This window comes from Mustela erminea, chromosome 14, assembly GCF_009829155.1.
Source record: "Mustela erminea isolate mMusErm1 chromosome 14, mMusErm1.Pri, whole genome shotgun sequence".
In the NCBI taxonomy this organism is placed as follows: Eukaryota; Metazoa; Chordata; class Mammalia; order Carnivora; family Mustelidae; genus Mustela; species Mustela erminea.
Genome location: NC_045627.1, coordinates 14,701,683 through 14,723,346, shown reverse-complemented (window position 1 = coordinate 14,723,346; position 21,664 = coordinate 14,701,683). Strand labels below are relative to the sequence as shown.

At 43.1% G+C, this 21,664-nt stretch overlaps 1 protein-coding gene across 1 annotated transcript in view; it reads right to left on the bottom strand.

Annotated features, from left to right (window-relative positions):
- Nucleotides 1–1,451: 1,451 nt before the first annotated feature.
- The window catches only part of LOC116573605 (zinc finger protein 25-like), a 68,005-nt gene continuing 47,792 nt past the window's right edge, over nucleotides 1,452–21,664 (bottom strand). Inside the window, 3 exon segments of the mRNA XM_032313769.1 lie at nucleotides 1,452–2,272; nucleotides 2,275–2,396; nucleotides 4,757–4,853. Coding sequence (XP_032169660.1) covers nucleotides 1,452–2,272; nucleotides 2,275–2,396; nucleotides 4,757–4,853 — 1,040 coding nt within the window.

Sequence of the window (21,664 nt, the reverse complement as noted above, 5' to 3'; positions counted from 1 at the left end):
GCCAAAAGAGTTTGGAGTTCCCACTCTTAACCACTACAATGTTGCTTCTACTCTGAAGAAAAAGGCAGTGAAGAACATTCTTAAAACATACAAAATTCTAATGCAGATAGCTCTGCACCCCGCTAAAATATCAACAGTAAGATAGATACTACTACTTTACATAGCATTGTTTTTAGCTGTTTTTAAAAATAATTTGTCTTTTCTTATGAATAAATGTGCCCCTAATGTAAAATTCACTGACCTTTCTTAACAATTGGTTCAGTAACGTCTATATTCATTAAAAAATACAAAAAAATAGGAGAAAAAGAAACGTTACAATTGTAAAAGAATATTACACTTAAAATACACATGAGAGTAACAGCAGGAGTCACTGCCCAGACATAATGTGAAGTATGTTCACATTCGTGAAAACTACTGAACCAAAGCTACATATTTCCTTATGTACAAATATGGATGGATCCACGTGCACATATACATCCACAGCCTGTCTTGCAGTGCGCTGACTCACATTAGTTCTACATACTAAAGGATTCTTCACATGTGTGCAAGGATGTCACCTGGTTTTTTCAATGTGTTTGTCCTTTTTAAAAAGCTTAAAATGGGGACGTCTGGGTGGCTCAGTGGCTCAGTGTTTTTCCTACACTCCTGACACTCTGCCTTCGGCTCAGGTCATGGTCCCAGGGTCCTGGGATCGAGCCATACATGGGGCTCTCTGCTCAGTGGGGAACCTGCTTCCTCCTCTCTGTCTGCCTCTCCGCCTACTTGTGATCTCTGTCTGGTAAATAAATAAAATCTTTAAAAAAAAAAAAAGCTTAAAATGTCTGGACATTGGTAGGTTTCTTTAAAAAAAAAAAACAAAGAAAACTCAAAAAGCAAAGAAAACCCCTCAGAATCTAATTGCTGCAACATGACTTCTGGCGTATCTGTTAACCCCACTCAGTACAGATTCTCCTTGAATTTTTGTCAAGAAACTTGCACATATTTGGAATGCTTGCAACGGTTCTAGCCTGGTATTATGGATCTGCAGTTCACGGAAGCAGCACTTCTCGATACAGGCGGTCTATGCAGTTACACCTCTGAGTGCTCCAAGTGCACCTGGTGTCAGCGGTTTCGGAATGCTCAGGAAGGGGACTGATAGGAGCGTCTCAGGTGAGCTTTGGCATCTACCGATGGCTGCCCTGTCAGAAAACTTCCTGATACTCATTTGCTTTTATAGGATTTCTCTCATGTGATTTCTGTGTTGTGCAATCTAGTAGGACTTCTGAACGAATGGTCTCCCTCAGATTTTATAATTTGTCGGTTGTCTGGTACTTAGTTAAGTCTGACATGCTGTCAAAATCTCTCCCTTATACATTTAAAGAATTTCTGTGTCTTTTGTTTTCTGTCAAGGCATACTGTGACCAAAATTTTCTGAGATAGATGATATTCCTAAGTTTTTTGTCTTGTGTGAATTATCCAATTATTCTAAAGGATGAATTCCCAAAGAAGTTCCCAATACATAGTATTTTACATTCATAGGGTTTCTCTCCTGTGTGCGTCCTTTGATGTAATCTGAGGACTGAATTCACGGAGAAAGATTTACCACATTCATGACATTCGTAGGGCTTCTCCCCTGTGTGTTTTCTCTGATGTTTAGTGAGGTCTGGTTTATAGTAACAGTTTTTTCCACATTTATTACATTCAAAGGGTTTCTCCCCTGTGTGAGTTCGCTGATGTACTTTGAGGGCTGACTTCTGGTAGAAGCATTTCCCACATTCCTTACATCCATAGGGTTTCTCTCCTGTGTGAGTTCTCTGATGAGTTTTGAGGTGTGGATTTCTAGAAAAGAATTTCCCACATTCCTTACATTTGTAAGGTTTCTCCCCCGTATGTGTTCTCTGATGTACTGTGAGGTGTGATTTCTGGGAAAAGGATTTCCTACATTCCTTACATTCATATGGTTTCTCCCCTGTGTGTGTTTTCTGATGTACCATGAGGTATGCCTTAACATAGAAGAACTTCCCACATTCATTACACTCCAAGGGTTTCTCTCCTGTGTGTGTTTTCTGATGTTCTACAAGGTGTGGCTTCTGGCAGAAGGATTTCTCACACTGATTACATTCGTAGGGTTTCTCCCCTGCATGAGTCCTCAAGTGTCTACTAAGAGATGACAGGTGATAGAAAGTTTTTTTACACTCTTTACATTCATAGGTTTCCTCTCTGGTGGGAGTTTTCTGTTGTACTGTGCGGCCTCCATTTCTAGAGCCAGATTCCCCGCATTCCCTGGTTTGTCCTTTGAATGAATATGCTGATGTATTACGAGGATAGACTTCTGGCAGAAGGACTTTCCACAGTCGTTGCATTTATGGATTTTCTCTCTGGCTGGAGTTTGCTGGTGTTTTGTGAGTTCTCCATTCCTGGGGAGAAATTTCCAAATTCAGTAATGTCTAAGGCACACTCACTGAGAACCCAATTTCTAGAGACTTTTCCTGTCTATAGATATAGAATCTATAGAGAATATTCACAGTTTCTCCACTATGAATTTTCTCTGACACCCACTGTGGTTTACCATTTGGTAGAAGGAACCTTCCCTTGCATTGTATGCACAGCGTCTCTCAAATGCCTGAGACCTATCTACAATGCCTCCCTTACTGTGTACCTCAGAAGAATTAAAAAGCAACTTCAAAGCTGGAATATCTTGGTCCTACATAAGATCTCCATTATGGAAGAGAACTTTCTCATTTGGGCTATATGCTTCGGAATGCACTCCAGTGTTAGTTTTCTCACATTTAGTGTGAATTAGTGTGGTCCCACTTCTAGTACTCGCGTTCTTATTACAAGGCTTCTAATATTAAAATCAAAATCTTGGACTTGTCTTGAATTTTCAGCTCAGATTTCCTGGCATTTTGCTCCTCTGTCATGAATTTTCCAGAGATCTTCTATAAAGAAATCCAAAATTTAGTACTATATAAATCTCAATGTTATTAGTATGGTTGTAGCGCTAATTCTTAGGCTTCAGGCCAATCTCCCCAAATAAAGGAACTCTCAAATGCAAATTTCTTCTAACCCACTGGTTTAGTAAAAACACATAAACATTAAAAACTATGGTACCAGACCCAGGAAGAAACGTAGTTATAAACCTAAGTACTTCTAGCACTTTGCAAAAAATATGACTTTAAAAACTTGGGAGGAAAAAGTTAAGGGGTTGGGGAGAATAGGGAGCAGAGAAGAACAGATCTTGAGAGTGCTGCTGAAGACGACTTTGGGACTCAGAATGCTGTAAGCCCATGACAGACAAGAAAGAGGAAGTCGGATGAAAAGAAAAATAAGTAGACAGCTATGTCTACTGGAATATCAGGGGAAAGATGAAACTGGATGGAAAGCTAAGAGCTCTTTGTCGCTCAAAATTAATTTGCTTTGTTATTTTAGCAGACTGTAAACTTCTGCTTGCTTCTCTCTGTACCCGCACACAACAATCCGGATGCCGACGCTAACGGGATTTTCTGGGCACACCGGTTTCCCCGTGTGTGGAGGAACAGTTTCACACTTAGAGCTCTCGCTCTCAGGCTTGGTCTCCTGTTTTCATAGTTTAGTTCCCACCTCTCTGTTTCAATTTACTACATGATCTCTAAAGAATTACTCAACATCATTCTGGAACCCTTACTGACCTTCATATTTATTCATCTTTAAATGCTTGACAGAAACTGAAAGATTATGAGCAGAGGCTTGGGACTGGAATTTCGTAGCATTTGTGGGGAAGACAGAAGATGCTGCTTGATGAGAACCTGGACAAGGCTAACTGGGACACTCAGGAACCAAGATCCTGTGTGTCTCTGGTCTTAGGAAAGGGGGAACCCTTGCAGGAGTTACTGTGAAGGGCACAGAGAAGACAGTGCCAGCCTCTTACTAAAATTCACATTCAGTCTCTCAACAGATACCTAGTGAACAACTACTAGAAACCAGACATTGTTCCTGGTCCCGGCAACAGCTAAGTACACATGTCAGGAGTATAAAAAAAGCATTTACAGAAGCAGAGTGAGATCATCTTAGTAGTCTTTTGGCTTGTTTTTAGCTTTTTAAATCTTTGTGTTACAATACTTCCGAGTAAGGTGTGGTAGATTTTAGAAGGGATAATAATTAATACTTTATGTGAAAGACAAACCACATGTAAAAGGAAGCATCAGCTCTGAAATAATGTAGTTGAGGAAAGGTATAAAGGTTTATAATTTGATATTTCAGAGTTTAAAGAGAAAAAAGGAAGTTAATAAAACCGGTGTTGAAAATAACTGAGGCATCTCATTGTTAGTAAAGGGAGGGAAGGACATTTGGAGAAAAATTTATCATCAGATTTGAGATCACAGTGTTCTAGAATTCCAGTAACTGGGAATTCTAGAAGAAAGATAGAAATCTAAGATGGGGTTGGGCAGCAATTAGATTTCATATATAGGAAAGAGAAGTCTATTTTTAAAAGTGTGGCAAAGGAGGAATTAATGTGGAAAAACAAAAACTGGAGGTGTGATTTATGGTACTTGCATATGCAGATCCAAGAATCCTTGGGAGAGAGGAGGAAGCAGGCTCACCTCTGAGCAGAGAGCCCCATGCAGGGCTCGATTCCAGGACCCTGGGATCATGACCTGAGCTGAAGGCAGAGGCTTTAACCCACTTAGCCACCCAGGCACCCCACTATAGAGCATTTTAAAAGATGCCTAAAAATATTTCGTAATGCAAAAGGCACCAATCACCTCACTAGCAACGGGCGCCACAGGTCCTCACTCACCCGGGTAATTCCGGTATGGAAATTCCACTTCCAATATCCACGGTTTCTTTTCCTTGTTTCAGCTTGAAGACTGCATTTGACTTATTCACATGGTAACCTATTAATGGGAAAGTGTGTAATACAGATTACTTGAAATTTAAAGGATTCTGAAGGATGAGGAAATGCAGCTTTAGCAGAACAATTGAAGGTCCCACTTAGGCTTGGCAGATGTTCATCTAGTTCTGAGTAGCAATGTTAACAGAGATAAGCATATACTGAGCAATCCTTTATATTATTATCACCTTAATAACAGGCAATAATTTTACTTAAGACAATTTTTTTTAAGAGATAGAGCACAAGTGAACGGTGGTGGGGGAGAGGTGGGAAGGGCAGAGGGAGAGGGAGAATATATTTTTTTTGTTTTAAGATTTTATTTATTTACCTGACAGGGAAACAGATCACAAGCAGGCAGAGAGGCAGGGAGAGAGAGAGGGAAGCAGGTCCCCCGCTGAGTAGAAAGACCAATGTGGGGCTCAATCCCAGGACTCTGATATCATGACCCGAGCTGAAGACAGAGGCTCAACGCACTGAGCCACCCAGGCACCCCCAGAAAGGGAGAATCTTAATCAGCCTCCATGCTCAGCGATGACACAGGGCTTGATTTCATGACTCTGAGATCAAGACCTGCGCTGAGATTAAAAGTTGGATACTTAACTGACTGAGCCACTCAGAAAGCCCCAGGATATTTTGTTTTAGGTACTGTTTTAAGGACTTTAAAATCACTAATTCATGTACTCTTTTGTAACAACTTTATAAGGTACAAATTATTTTTATCCCCATTTTACAGACGAGAATACTGAGGCCTAAACCCAGGCAGTCTGGCTCCATGGTCTCTGCTTTCATTCACTCTACTATGCTATTATAGAGGGAATAGGAGTAATCTCCACAGAGGCCAATCATCACCTAGTGCCTTTTTCAACAGAGAAGACAATGCAAACAAAATGAATGGGCAAACAAATAAACAAGTGCACAAATTAAACAAGCACACACAGTTTTGTGTAAAACTGATCAGACTTCTGGAACTACAACATGCATACAACATGTATGCTAGGACATGAGGTCTACAAATACCTCTGCAAGTTAAAAAGCCTCTTAGGGTTGAGAAGCTACAACAGGCACCCTCCCTAGCTCAATCTTTCCTACAAATTTCCCTTCTTACACACTCACCTCTACTGAACGAAAAACTCCCCACCCCCTTCTGCGCTCACTAACATCAGCAGCATTAAACCTCAGGCCGCTTCTCCTCAAATTCTGCTCTGGGATAATCCAGTTCTCCGCTCCATTTTCCATGGATAACACTCCGAGTGTTGCAATATGCTGCACGTTAATTCGTCCCATAACATGATCTAGTCCACGATTTGTCGTTTACAACAGCCCATCACAACACCCCATGCTTTCTTCCACCTGGAACCAGAACACAGAAATCTTGAGCAAACGTGCTCCAGGTATTGCCATGGTTACACAGGCGGCGGGGGGCGGGGTGGTGGTGGTGGTGGTGGTAAGGGGAACGACTGCAGCGGGGACTCTGTGCAGACATCTGCGAAGTTCTAGATACGAGCTAAAATCGAATTGCATTTTCTGTTTAAGTAGATTTGGGACACTTCTTCGTTCATACTATGAAAGATAATATGTGTTTTTAAGCCTTTTTTTCATAGCAGAATCCTTTTGTGTAAGGTTTGAAAGTTGCAAAAATCCCTCCCATCTAGGTAGAAATCTTAATTGGTTTCATAGATCGTCCTTCATCTTCTCGAAAGCTGACTGTCTTACACAGTAAAAGGGTACCTGGAGTTTTCCAAATAAGTACTTTTCAGAGACTGATATTTAATTGTGCAAGGCTGAGGTTCAAATATGCTTGGAGAAGTATGTAGGAAAAATTTCAAGCTTGAAACTCCTTCTTGAATAAAAAATATAAAAGTGTTACTGGATTATTAATGTGGATGTCAAAGATAAATTTACTGTTTGATATTTTACCAATTTGCAAAACTGATCTAAATTCTTTTTTTTTTTAAACTCAAGTAGGGATGCTCCCAAATTGGAACACACAAAGGTGGCTGTCAGATAAGGAATAAATACCAAACAGTAATTATTGCCAAGTTTCAATTCAGTAAAGCTCCAAAAGGACAGAATTCATATGAAGAATACAGGTGAGGTTTTTGGCTTTTACTTTCAGATGCCCCTCCGCCTTTTTTTTTGGCCCCATGAAGCTTGATTCTCTCTCCAATGATAGGAAGGATTCCAGAACTATTGCACACTCAGGTTTAAGGAATACATTTCCCCTTCCCCAAATCCCTCCCTCTCTCCACCCCAGAGCAGCTATCAGGAAATGCCTGAGTGGTAACGCTTTCCTTTTTTTCTGTGAAGGGAAAGCATTCCTGATCCTTTTTATCAGTAGGAATATCTGACAAGGCAGGGATCAGATAATTCCCATTTCTAAATCGGTTAAAATTAACAAGTCAGGAAATGACAGATGCTGGCGAGGATTCGGAGAAAGGGGTACCCTCCTACACTGTTAGTGGGAATGCAAGCTAGTGCAACCACTCTGGAAAACAGCATGGAGGTTCCTCAACAAGTTGAAAATAGAACTACCCTATGACCCAGCAATTGCACTTCTGGGTATATACCCTGAAGATACAAGCATAGTGATCCGAAGGGGCATGTGCACCGAAATGTTTATAGCAGCAATGTCTACAATAGCCAAACTATGGAAAGAACTAGGATGTCCACCTTCGGTTCAGGTCATGATCCCAACTTCCTGGAATCGAGCCCCGCATCGGACTCTCTGCTCAGTGGGGAGCCTGCTTCCTCCTCTCTCTCTCTGCTTGCCTCTATGCCTACTTGTGATCTGTCTGTCAAATAAATAAATAAAAATCTTAAAAAAAAAGAAGATGTGGCATATATGTATACAATGGAATACTATGCACCCATCAAAAGAAATGAAATCTTGCCATTTGTGATGACGTGGATGGAACTAGAGGGTATCATGCTTAGTGAAATAAGTCATTTGGAGAAAGACAACTATCATATGATCTCCCTGATATGAGGAAGTAGAGATGCAACGTGGGGGGCTAGTGGGGTAGGAGAAGAATAAATGAAACGAGATGGGATCAGGAGGGAGACAAACCATAAGTGACTCTTAATCTCACAAAACAAACTGAGGGTTGCTGGGGGGAGGTGAGTTGGAAGAAGGGGGATGGGGTTATGGACATTGGGGAGGGTATGTGCTATGGCGAGTGCTGTGAAGTGTGTAAACCTGGTGACTCACAGACCTGTAGCCCTGGGGATAAAAATACATTATATGTTTATTAAAAAAAAAAAAAAGATGGGGGCGCCTGGGTGGCTCAGTGAGTTGGGCCGCTGCCTTCGGCTCACGTGATGATCTCAGGGTCCTGGGATCGAGCCCCACATCAGGCTCTCTGCTCAGCGGGGAGCCTGCTTCCCCCTCTCTCTCTGCCTGCCTCTCTGCCGACTTGTGATCTCTATCAAATAAATAAATAAAATCTTTAAAAAAAAAGATGGAAAAAAAAAAGGGAAAGAGTGCTAGTCAAGACTTCTCTTTCAGAATTTGAAGACCAAGAACAGAGGACTTTTGCTCCTATTCTTTCATTTCTGCCTCAAATATGGATGTGATTCTCGGTGGTGCTGAGCAAGCCCACAACGATGAAGCAACAAGAATGGGATGGAAGCCAATGTGCTAAGAAATAGTACATGTAAAGATAAGGGGCGCCTGGGTAGCTCAGTCATTAAGCGTCTGCCTTTGGCTCAGCTCATGATCCCAGCGTCCTGGGAATGAGCCCTCCATCGGGCTCTCTGCTCAGTGGGAAGCCTGCTTCTCCCTCTCCTACTCCCCCTGCTTGTGTTCCCTCTCTTGCTGTGTCTCTGTCAAATAGATAAATATTTTTTTAAAAGTTTAAAGGTGAAAAAGGACATTTGCCCCTGATGCCAGCATTGAGCTGGTCATTAAAAATCCACACCTGCTTTCCTATAGACTTCATATTTGAGACAAGTAAGCACTCATTATCTAGCCCATCAACAGGGGATTCTATTACTACAGCTGAATACATTCACTGTGAATATAGCTATAAATCAACATCTCAGACTGGGCTATTTGACTTACAATGTTTGTGTTGGCTACTTAGATGATGCTGAAAACACCCAAGTCCACAAACAAGAAAGCAGACCCACATGTGCACCCTTCTCCTACAGATCATTAATGAATAATATGAACAATATGAATAATATGGGGATATTTAAAACATTTTTCCATAGGAGTCTCTGTTGTAGACTTCACCGAACATTTTAAAATTTCAGTGTAAAAATCTCCCCATTGTAACCTTAAGATTCTTAAACTATTTCCTTAAATAGAAGCCTCCATGTGTGTAGGTTTAATGAGTCTTTACTTTGTGCTAGGCTCTGTGCTGAGTATGGAGAATCAGAAATGACAAGACAGTAGGCCGCCTGATGAAACCCAGGCTAACCGGGGATATGAAAATGGAAAGAGTTACATATTAAAATGTTGGGGGCAACTTTTGCCTGTAGGAGACAGGAAAGATGCGAGAGAGGAGAAAAGAAAGGGACGTCTAGCTGGGGCGGTGACGGATAGGAAGAAGAGCACTCACCTGTCTTGCACTAAAAACTGCCCTCCCCTGCCACCTGAGCAGGAAAGGGGGAGCAGGACAAGTCAAGAAGGAGCCGACTAGAGAGAAAAGGAAGCATCATGTGTGCAGAGAAGGAGTCACAAAAAAACGGCCCAGTGTGCTGTGGGGAGTAAGGGGGCTTGCAGAGCAGGCAGGATGATTTGAGAGGAGACCAGAGCAGGTGCCAGGGCAGATCATGGTAAATTGCTTACAGTTTATCCTATAGACAATGCAAAACAACAGGAGGTCTTTTACCAGTGGAGAGAGAGGCTCAGATTTCAGATAACTCATCATTTCAGTATTTTTCTGTAATGTAAATATAATACATAGCCAGGTGGATGTTTAAACAATACAGAAGTATATGAAAATGGAGGATTTCCTTGCCTTCCTATCTATCCTCTCTCAGAAGAGCTCCTAGTACTATTTGGTGTATATTCTTCTGGACTTTTTCTTTTTTGTGCATATTGTACCATCTATTTTATCTATTTATTCCTTCCCTTGCCATCTGTCTCTGTCTCCCTGTATCTGTTTGTATATGTGTATATATATATCTCTATATAAATATAGAGAGATATGGATATAGGTATATAGATAAATATACAAAGATAAATATAGACATTTATCTTTTTAACAAAGATAGAAACACCAGGAAAGATAAAATGACAAACACAGGATATATTAGTAGCATACTATTTTGCCCAAGAGTATATTATTGATATCCTTCCTTGCCAGCACATGCAGATTTATCTCATCAATTTCTTTTTAAAGATTTTATTTATTTATTTGAGAGAGACAGAGAGAGTGTGAGAGAGAGCATGAGATGGGAGAAGGTCAGAGGGAGAAGGGGAGAAGGTCAGAGGGAGAAGCAGACTCCCCATGGAGCTGTGAGCCTGATGTGGGACTCAATCCCAGGACTCAAGGATCATGACATGAGCCAAAGGAAGTTGCTTAACCAACTGGGCCACCCAGGTGCCCCTATCTTATTATCCTTAATATACATACTGTAATCTATGCCAGGGATTGGCAACCTTCAGGCCTAGGGGCCAAATCAGCATGTTTGTTTTTGCAAATAAAGTTTTATTGGAACACAGTCATTCATGCTCATTATTTTACGGATCATCTTTTTGGCCACTTTTTTGTTTTTTTCATTAAGATTTGATTTACTTATTTGTTTTAGAGAGAAAGAGAGAGAGAGAGAGAGGGAGAGAGAGAAAATGCATGAGTCCACACAAGGGAGGGGCAGAGTGAGAGAGAGAATCCTAAGCAGACTCCATGCCAATCACAGAGCCCGATGTGGGGCTAGATCCCACCATCCCAAGATCAGGACCTGAGTTGAAACCAAGATTCAGAGGCTTAACCAACTGAGCTACCCAAAGGCGCCCATAATTATGGCTGCTTTCCTGATGTAAGAGCAGAGTCAAGTAATCATGGCAGAGATCATATAGCATGAAACCCCTAAAATATGACTATTTAGCTCTTTACAGAAAAAGTTCTCTGATTTCTGGTATATTAGGTAGGCATTAGAAAAAATGTCATTTTTTCCATATGATAGACACTTAAGTCACCCAATTGTTTTGTCACAAATAAAATGGGAACAAATGTTTGGATACATACATCCATACCCTTATGTGTGAGGAGAATCTTCTAGAAGTGGATTGGCTGTATGAACAGATTATCGTTAAGGTTTGTTTCATTTTGTTTTTGGGAAAGAATCCTGGTAGCAGTGTGTAGGGGAGTCTGAGTAAGGAATCTTAGGACAAATGGATCAATTAGGAGGCTGTGCTTATCATCCAGGCCAGAGATGAGGAAAGCCCGAAGGTGAGAATGGGCAGAAGTGTTAGAACTGAAGCAAGAAATACCAAGAAGGCCACACTGGATAAAGTCAAGGTCGAAGGGGTGTTGTAAGTGCTTCTGGGTTTAAAATGCTCCTGAAATCACAGGGTGCGTAACTCACCCCCCAGAAGAAGAATAAACAACAACAGAAATGTGAAGTTAAGGCAACATATTTTCCTGAACATCACTTTTATGACACAGCCATGTGAAACTCACACATGCACTTTCATTTTGTGACAAGCAAGATCGTGAACTAAGATTTGTGATTCTTTGTATTACCAAAGTCAGCGATTTAAACCCAACAGTTCCTTGTGTGGCCATCTAAAGCCTGCTGTCTTTCCACCTTCCTGCCCATTGTGAGCCTGCCCTCAGGTCCCCTAGGCAGCCATCTTCATTACAATGCTTTCCCTCATGCACAGAAAGGTGGGTAACACACTCCTGAGGCTAACATCCCTGAGTCCCTCAAATTGAGATTACTGAGATGTTTATTCAGGTGCCTTTTTCTGCATCACATTTTCATAGGGAATCACGTGTTTCCTGTGTATATCCTCATACCACAAGTTAAACATATTTTCGTATTTTGTTAAAATTATTTCTTTCACTTGATGGCCATTTTTCACAAAGAATTAAATTTTCTATGTCATAGGCATTACTGATTACACTCAGATCACCAGAGGACTACAAAGTCATATGGATACAGAGAGACACTGGTACTGTCTAGGTTTACCCACGGCCTTTGGAACCATTCGGATCTAGATGCCACAAACGTTCATTGAATCTGAGAGGAACCACATGTGGCCAAAATAAAAATTACTAAATCCGAAAATGCCATGGGGGTCAGCTGTACCCTCCAAGCATGTTCAACATGTTTTAATACAGAGCTTTTGTGCCTATTGATGAGGGAGCAGGAGGCTGGCTGAGGACAAAGTAAAAGCTGGCACCTTGCACCCCCTCTTCACCTGCTCCCCTCCATATGTGTAGCATTCCTCAGGCACCCCTGATTGCCACAAAACGATAAATAGTTAACTTGCAGGGATCGCAATCCTGCAGAACAGGAATCTCCCTTGCTCTACAGATGTCCTAGAGACCTAAACAGGGAGGTTACCTTATCAATAGCACAAATTTCCAGAGGCAAATAACTCTCGGTTCCTGAAGCCCTAATGTCTCCCTCCCACCATAAACTGGAGGAGGCTGAGACAGAAGGGAATGTAAATGATAGCCAGATCATAATACCCCACCAAGAATCTCCCAACTATCTTGACGTTAATGCCTGACCTAAAGACGACATTGATCAAGCCATAAGGGCAAGGACTCCCCCCCCCCCCGGCACCTTGTAGGCCCTCCCTAACATGTGAGAACTCTGTTGAAACCTCCCATCCCTTCACCACCCTTCACCACCTCCCCCCAACTGTATATAACATGCCTACCCTCACAAGCCGAGGCAGCAGCTCTTCGTGCCCACGGGTCCTGTCCCCGTGCTTTAATAAACCACCATTTTGCACCAACGAAGTCTTAAGAATTCTTTCTTTAGTCATCGGCTCCGAACCTCCTCACACCACCGAACCTGACTTAGGTTCAAGAACTTCATCAACTATTAAACCAGAATGCTCTAAAATCCAAAAACCACTTTACTATTTTTTTAATTGTTTTTAATCAAAAAACACTTTAAAAATGAGTTGATACTGGGATGCCTAGGTGGCTCAGTCATTTAGCATCTGTCTTTGGCTCAGGTCATGATCCCAGGAACCTGGGATCGAGCCCTGCCTTGGGCTCCCTGCTCGGTGGGGAGCCTGCTTCTCCCTCTACCACTCGCCCTGCTTGTGTTCCCTCTTTCTCTGTGTCTCTCTGTCAAATAAATGAATAAAATCTTTAAAAAAATATGAGGTGATAGATACCACATTTGTGGTTTGTTTGCTGTTTATCATGGCAATTTTTAAGAGAAAAGGAGGTGCCATAAGAGACAGAATCTGATCAAAAGAAAGCTAAATGCCCAAAAGAACAGGTAAACTGAAAACAAATGATTCTAGATCCTGAGGAGGAAAAAGTGATGGAATGACGGAGTGATCTAGAAAGAGAAGAGCTACAGCAGCAAAGCTGACAGCAAAATTTCATGATTCCTCTTGGAACATCGGGTTTATACAACTGTTCTACATACTGAATAGGTCAGCAATCATACAACCAGACTTTCCATTTGAAAGCAAAGATCCTGTGGCTGTCTCTGTCTGGGAGAACCAGAGTTCTTAGCTCTGGCTGACAAAAGAGCGACATAGATGCATTTGCTTGAGACTTCTGAGATCAGATCCAGGGAACTAGGGGCTAGGACAAACAAAGCCCCCCCACCCTTTTTAAAAGATATTATTTATTTGTCAGAGATCACAAGCAGGCAGAGAGGCAGGCAGAGAGAGAGGAGGAAGCAGGCTCTCCACTGAGCAGAGAGCCCGATGCGGGGCTCGATCCCAAGGACCCGAAGGCAGAGGCTTTAACCCACTGAGCCACCCAGGTGCCCCAACAAAGCCCTTTCTAATGGCCACCCAAGGGTGCCACATGCAGGTGGTAATGCAGAGTGCCCTTTGCTACCGACGGCCCCAGATCTCCCCCTCTGGAATGATCCAAGGCCTCACCACTCCCCCCCACCATAAAATAGCTGAAATGAAGAAGAAATTCAGAACACTGATGTGTAAAATCATGCAGGACACGTTCTGGGGAGAAAAAAAAATCACTGATGTTCTGGCCTGGCCCCCATGGAGAAGTCGGGAAAGGCCAGAGTTCTAATGCAGGAAAATGTTCAATCTGGAAAATGTTCTGACCCTAAACAAGCAATTTCCACAAGATCTAAGGATTTCACTAAAGGAAGCATCAGATACAGGAAAAAAAAACAAGAATTCAATACTACTAACAAAAGTTTAGACAAACAGTTACCCCCTCTATTTCTCGCTGCATGTTTTTTTATTTTTATTTTATTTATTTATTTTTTAAGATTTTATTTATTTATTTGACAGACAGAGATCACAAGCAGGCAGAGAGGCAGGCGGAGAGAATGAGGAGGAAGCAGGCTTCTTGCTGGGCAGAGAGCCCGATGCGGGGCTCGATCCCAGGACCCTGAGATCATGACCTGAACCCAAGGCAGAGGCTTTAACCCACTAAGCCACCCAGTCGCCCCCGTTTTTTTATTTTTAAACCTACATTTAGAATTCATTTCATCCTGCCCTGCAGTGGATTTTTTACATGTATTTTCACCAGGCTGAGCTCTCCTTGAAGGCACAAGTCCCACTTTATTCATCCTTGTCTCCCCCTCATGCCCCTCCATCCTTTCCCAACTCCAGTAACCACGAGGCATCGTAACGGTCATATAATTTTACCCCCTTCTGACTGCTGCCAAGTCTTTGTTTCAGTATTTTCCAAAAAAGGCATTCCCTTGAAACAACCTGATGGAAAGCAATACTTTGAAAGTGAACGCTGATCCTGAGGTATGCTTTATGAGAAAAAAATTTCTGCAGCCAAACAGATTTGACAGATGGGATATATGCTCTTCTCCTCTCAGTTCCCAATGTACATGAGCAAGTTCAAGGCTCCAAGAAGACCTGTAAGAAGATCAGTTCAGTCCTGCTTAGCCCCGTCTTCCCTGTTTTGCTAAGAGTACGTTTTTTGTTTTAATCATATCTATAGAAATACTCTGGAAATACTGCACTCTAGAACTTTGCTACTTGTGGTGAGTGTGCTAAGTGTGGTCCCCATGGTCACCAGCACGGAAAACTTATTATTTCTAAAGAGGAATATAAAACAACCTAAAAATAAATAAGTGATTGGAGGTGGCACAGTCACTTAAATCACTGACCCATGCACAATAGGGAAGGAGTTGGCAGTACTGTAAGCTTATAATATTAATGCTCAACTTACCCCCAAGAAGAAAGCTCATGGAAGACAAACGTTTCGGGTTTCTTAGTGTCACAATCTGGAAAATAACTAATACATTTTCTTTTCCCCTGAATACTGAAGGAATTCATGGGAATTCCTAAGAGTACTTTTTCAGGAGGGTCCAATCTCCAGGCCACAGATAATAATATTTACCATCTTCCATTTCATAGCACATTGGTGCTTTCAAAATATTACACCATATTTATTTGGGATTACTGTTCATTTGACATAGTATTGTACAGATTACTATTTCTGTCTAGACTATGCTGCTTAGCCACCTTACTTAAAATGGGGTTCATGTCTTCAAAATCATTCAATTTTAGGGAGGATTGAGTGGCTCAGTCAGTTGAGCATCTGATTCTTGATTTCAGCTCAGGTCATGATCTCAGGGTTGTGAGATAGAGCCCCACATTGGATTCCACACTCAGTAAGGAGTCTGCTTGAGATTCTTTCCCTCTGCCCTACCCCCAACACTCTCTCTTTCAGATAACTAAATAAATCCTTATAAAAAGTTTTTTTAAAAACTACTCAATTTTGTCATCTGTACAATGGAAATAATATTTCACAAATTCACTGTGAGGTTTAGATATTATATTTATGATATACTGAAAAGTTTAAAAAGCTATTTGAATGCTAGACACTCTTTTGCATGCCTGGAAGAGGTCAGTGCAGCCCCCACTTAAATGCTAGTCAATGTTCATAATAGTGTGTCATGTTTCTCACTTACTGTCTCCCAACGCTAAGGCTAGTGCTTTGGTTTCAGTTATAGGCAGTGGTTGTTCCTTTTTGTTTGCATGTTTTCTTTGTTACAGGAAGCTAATTTTCTGTACATGCACCTTGTTCTTGCAGAAAAATAAAAGAGCAAATGGGAAAGAGGGAATAAGTTCTCTTCATGGGTTCCATTTGCAACAATTTAATAGCTTTCATCTTAAAACCCTTTATTTGCTAATGCTATCAAAAACAGACCTCAAAAACTGCCACAGGATTTTATAAGGGTTGTACAATTATGACTGTAAAAGGATAATTATCTTTGCCACTTTTACAAAGCATCTTATAACAACAGGAAATTTCATTTTTAACATATTTTCAGCTTGTGACTCACTATAGCTTCTACAATCTTACGTGGTTCCAACCATCTCTATCATGGCAGGTGGCTTAATTTCTTTCTAAAATTTAATACCTTGTAGTTTCATTTAATTTTACTTACTTTGTGATTGCTCATCCTACTTGCCAAGGATAGAATTAACCCTAATCTTATATTTTGAGATTACGATTCCCTTTGGATTTGGAATCCTCTACAAATTTAATGAATGTGCTTATTATTCCCTCCTTCCTGTCACTGGTGAAATTATGCAGAAAGACTGAGGGGGAGAAAGTTGAGCAAAGGCAACTATTGGAAAATGTATTTCATTTTCCTGCAATGTTAGACAGAGGCCCAAATTCTCCCACATTAATTAATGAGGACATATGACAAATGCCTTTACTCATTCATTCCATTGACCTTTATGATGCACCATGTGTGCACTACACATTTTGTGATGTGCAGTGGGGACTTTGAAAAGGGTGTGTCATGGATTCTGCTCTCAAGGGGCTTGCAATTTATTGAGAGGTAACTTGTAAGCCTCAAGGAATAATACAAAATAAAGCAGAGACATGCCATAATGCTAGGTAAAGTGAAAAGCTGAAAAACTGGAGATGAAGTCATAAACACTTCTCTTGGGGGGAAAAGAAATCCACAGACTCTCATTTGGGACGTGATGGCTGAACTAGGATTTGAGGAGCTGCAAAGAGAGGGAGAGTTCTGGAGTTCTGTTGGGTGTGACTGCCCACTGCGTGTGCAGAAGGAAACGACCCGAGGTTGGGAGATGGACCCCAAGAAAGGAGTATCAAAGCAATCTTCAGAATACACAGGCTGGGGAGAATTTGTATTTCACCCATCTGGAGTGGAAAGGTCTCCTGACACTTGGGACATCTGGCAAAGCACTCCGAAGGCACCACTGCAGGAGTAAGGCCACAGTAACTTTAGACCAGAGACTTTCTGGGAGTCTCCTAAAAACGTTAAACAGAAGTATCAAAGAGCTTGAAGTGTTTCCAACTTAAATGCATCCCAAAACAAAGATAAAACATTTTAGAGGGATACAAAGTAACAGTAACCCATAGAATAAAATTCACAATGTCTGGCATCAAATCTAAAAGTCCTCAGACATGCAAACAAACAGAAATGTGTGATCTCTAATGAAGAGAGAATCAATAGAAATGAGTCTGGATGTGAAACTGATGGCATCATTAGTAGATAAGGACACTGAAAGAGCTTACACACACACACACACACACACACACACACACACACACACACACACACAGTGGTGAGAAAGTAAAGTAGGAGGATGGTAACAGGATCATACAAGACGTAAGAAGAACCAAATCAGAGATGCCTGGGTGGTTCATGGACTTGGATCATGATTCCAAAGTCTTGATATCGAATCCTGCATCGGTTTCCTTGGTCCGCAGGTGGCTGCTTCTCCCTCTGTCTGCTGCACTTTCTCTCTCTCAAATGGATAAATAAAATCTTAAAAAAAAAAGAATCAAGGGCCATCTGGATGTCTCAGGGGGTTAAAGCCTCTGCCTTTGGCTCAGGTCATGATTCCAGGGTCTGGGGATCAAGCCCCATGTTAGGCTGTCTGCTCAGCAGGGAGCCTGCTTCCTCCTCTCTCTCTGCCTGCCTCTGCTTGTGATTTCTGTCAAATAAATAAGTAAAATCTTAAAAAAAAAAGTCTATTTTGACAGAACGTCAGAAATCCATCCAATTTCCTCCATTGTCTTCTCTAAGATACTTGAAATATCTAGACTTGTCTTCACACCACCACCACCAAGGAAACCCTCGCCAAGTTGTAAACTCCAATTAATTGTTATCCCACATTTGCCAGAAGGACAGAGGTGACTGGGTATTATTCAAAACTTAACTTCTTAAAAGTACGTATTTTCAGAACACCATTAAGAGAGGTTTCCAAAACTGTGCCAGAAAAATGATCTATTTAGATATCAATTGGGCCAAAGGGTAGAATTGTGTTACCTGAAGCAGCATGACGACTGTATTGTCGTGTGTAAATACATGCTGTTACTAGTTTGGTTTTGTTTCCCCCTCCCATCGTATGACGTTGCAGAACTCATAAAATATCTTCATTTACGTATCATTTCTATTAACTTGTTGTTTATATTGTAACGATGTTATTCACTTCTTTGGCGGAGAGAGAGAAAACACTCCCAAGTAGGCCGAGCGACAGGCCAAGGCAGAGGGAGAAGCAGGTGCCCCTTCCCTGAGCAGGGAGCTTGACTCGGGCTGGATCCCAGGGCCTGGACCTGAGGCGAAGGCAACTTCTTAAGCAACTGAGAAACCCAGGTGCCCCAGGTAGAAACTGTTGTAAAGAAATCACATTATATTTGCTGCCTGTAAATGCCTACTATCCCCTGGGTTGTTGCCAAGGAGTTCTTGATGGTCACTTTCCAAGAGACCACATGGCAGTGGCCAGGCCCGCAGGGACTTAAGATGGATGTGGCCCCCTGCATGCCAAGCTCCCGGGAGTGCACGCACAAGGGGTGAAACCAGCAGAGAGGTTTTGGGTCCAAACACTCCAGAGTTCACAGACTGACCTCGGCAGAAGGGACCTACCCAGCTGTCAGCTGCCTCATCCTCTGTGTCCATGCAGGGACACCACATGTGCGTGCCATGTATGCAGGCCCCGGAGGTGCCATCTGGTGCTGGAGACGACCCGCTGTTCACAAAGGGCGACCCTCCCTGCAGACCAGAAATGGAGAATGGGGTGCAGGCAAGAGGGAGGTCCGTGCACTAAGGGCCTATGAAATCGAACGCACACAGAGAATTCAGGGTTTTCAAAGGTATCTCTCTGTCCCCTGCAGAAAGGGCACCTTGCGATCCACATTAATGCAGCTCACTGAAAAATGACAGATGTATGTTGGGCCTTCCTGGGGAGGGGAGCCCTGCAGGAAGCCCTTTACATATTTTCCTCCTTTTTAAATTACTTATCTATTTTCTATCTTTTCGGCGAAACAGTATTCATTGTTTTTGCACCACACCTGGTGCTTCATGCAATACATGCCCTCCTTAATACCCACCACCTGGCTCCCCCAACCTCCCACTCCCCGCCCCTTCAAAACCCTCAGGTTGTTTTTCAGAGTCCATAGTCTCTCATGGTTCACCTCCCCTTCCAATTTCCCTCAACTCCCTTCTCCTCTCCATCTCCCCATGTCCTCCATGTTACTTGTTATGCTCCACAAAGAAGTGAAACCCTATGGTAATTGACTCTCTGTGCTTGATTTATTTCACTCAGCATAATCTCTTCCAGGACCGTCCATGTTGCTACAGAAGTTGGGTATTCATCCTTTGTGATGGAGGCATCCTACTCCATAGCGTATATGGACCACATCTTCCTTATCCATTCGTCTGTTGAAGGGGGGCATCCTGGTTCTTTCCACAGTTTGGCGACCGTGGCCACTGCTGCTATAAACATTGGGGTAGAGATGGCCCTTCTTTTCACTCCATCTGTATCTGTGGAGTAAATACCCAGTAGTGTAATTGCAGGGTCCTTTATCGACAGAGCAGGCAGGACTTGGGGGAAGGGCAGAGGGAGCAGCACTCCCCCTGAGCAGGGAGCCTGATGCTAAGATTGATCCCGGACTCCAAGAGCAGGACCTGAGCCGATGGCCAATACTTAAGTCACTGAGCCACCCAAGAACTCTTGGAGAGACTTTGTGAAACAATCTCGTAAAAATAGGAGTTTTCCAGAGTAGTAGATGGGAAAATGAACATTTCAGTCTCCTAGGTGCCCTCAGGAGTATCCTTTTTTAATGTCCAAAAATGCAGGTAGTTAACATACAGCGCAGTATTGCATTCTGCAGTACAACTCAGGGACTCTTCACTTCTCTACACCACTCAGAGCTGACCACAACAAGTGCCTTAATTGCCCATCATCCATCGACCCCTCCCCCACCCACTTCCTTCCATGATGCTGCAGTGTGCAGGGATGCCTTCACCCTCAGAGTTCTGTCATGAGCCATCGCCACGGTGACCTGATGACATGCCTCCAACATTACATTTCAACTGTCACTCTGTGAGCCGAGCCCCTGGCGGTTGGGTGAACAGGATTAAAGGTCCCCACGATATGGAATCTTAACTGCTGTTTTACAGGTATGTGCCTATCGATTTTCTCAATTCTCTTCCCTCGAGCTGGCTGCCTCCCTTTTACAGAGACCGGCTTCTTCTCTTTGACTTTTCCTCTCCAGCCTCTGATTCCTCCTCCCGGTTGGATGCCTGTGTTTGTTCGTTTGTCTGGGTGATTTCATTGGGATTTCGTGGGGAAGCTGCCTTCCTTAAAGCGCTCTGACGTTCAGAAAACCGTACTCTTTCTGAATGCCCATTTTAGACACAGTCCTACAGGGACAACACACAAGTCACACGCCACACTGCTGTCCCTGGATCAGGAGAATCTTGGTGCGACCCAGGCACCACATTTGAGGGGAACGAATTGCCGGTCTCCTCTTCTCGATGGACATGACAAAATCGGAGAGGAAAGGTCAGAGGTCGAAATGCAGCTGTTCTTAGGAGAGACGCTGGAGGATAGCGGGGTGGTCTCATGGGTTGATGTGCAGGGTTTCCCGGGCCATCTGCTTGATGCCTGGGAGTGCACGGAAACGGGCTGTGCCACCGGGTGGGTGGACAGAACACACAGCAGCTGCACAGTGGACTGTCTCCTGCTCTCAAAGGTACTGCTGGGCTGGGTTCTCCAGGCCCAGCTTAGGGAGGGAGACAGGAGACTGTCCGCTAAACCTACAGTCTCCAGAGGGGATCAAGAGACCTGAGAGTAGACAGGGGATGCTGGCGAAGAATGAGAGAGCAGGGATGGACTCACGCCAGCCAGGGTAGCCTCACTTCCATCCAGCCTCCTCAGAGCAGTCCGCAGGGCAAGAGCGGGCCACTCAGCATCATCCGTCTCCTTCCTGAAACCAACCACTTGCCCAGCCCACATGGCCACCTCCATGTCCGTTTGTACCATCGACTGCTCCTCAGGACTGGCAAGCTCAAGGCAAGCGAGTTCTCGGCCGGGTCCTATGCTACTGTTGGGAGTTTGAATCACCTTGGGAGCCAAGCAGAACCCCAGGAGCCTGGGCTGAAAATGGCCTTCAGGACGGCCTTGGGCGACTGTGCTGACCTTGCAGAGAGGTGAGGTAACGTGGCTCATGCTACCCGTTCCTGGTCCTTCACTAGGGCCCCACTGGGCAGAAACCACCACCTAGTTGATGTCAGGGCCCCAAACACAGAGGTGAGTGAGGACTGAGGTTGGTCTCGTGGCCCTCACTCTCCCCTACAGACACAGTGGCACAGAGGGATTTGAGACTGTGAGGGCAGCTCTTGGTTCAGGGCTTCAGGACCTTTTCTCAGGGGCCGTGGGTTGGTGTCAGGGGCTGCGGG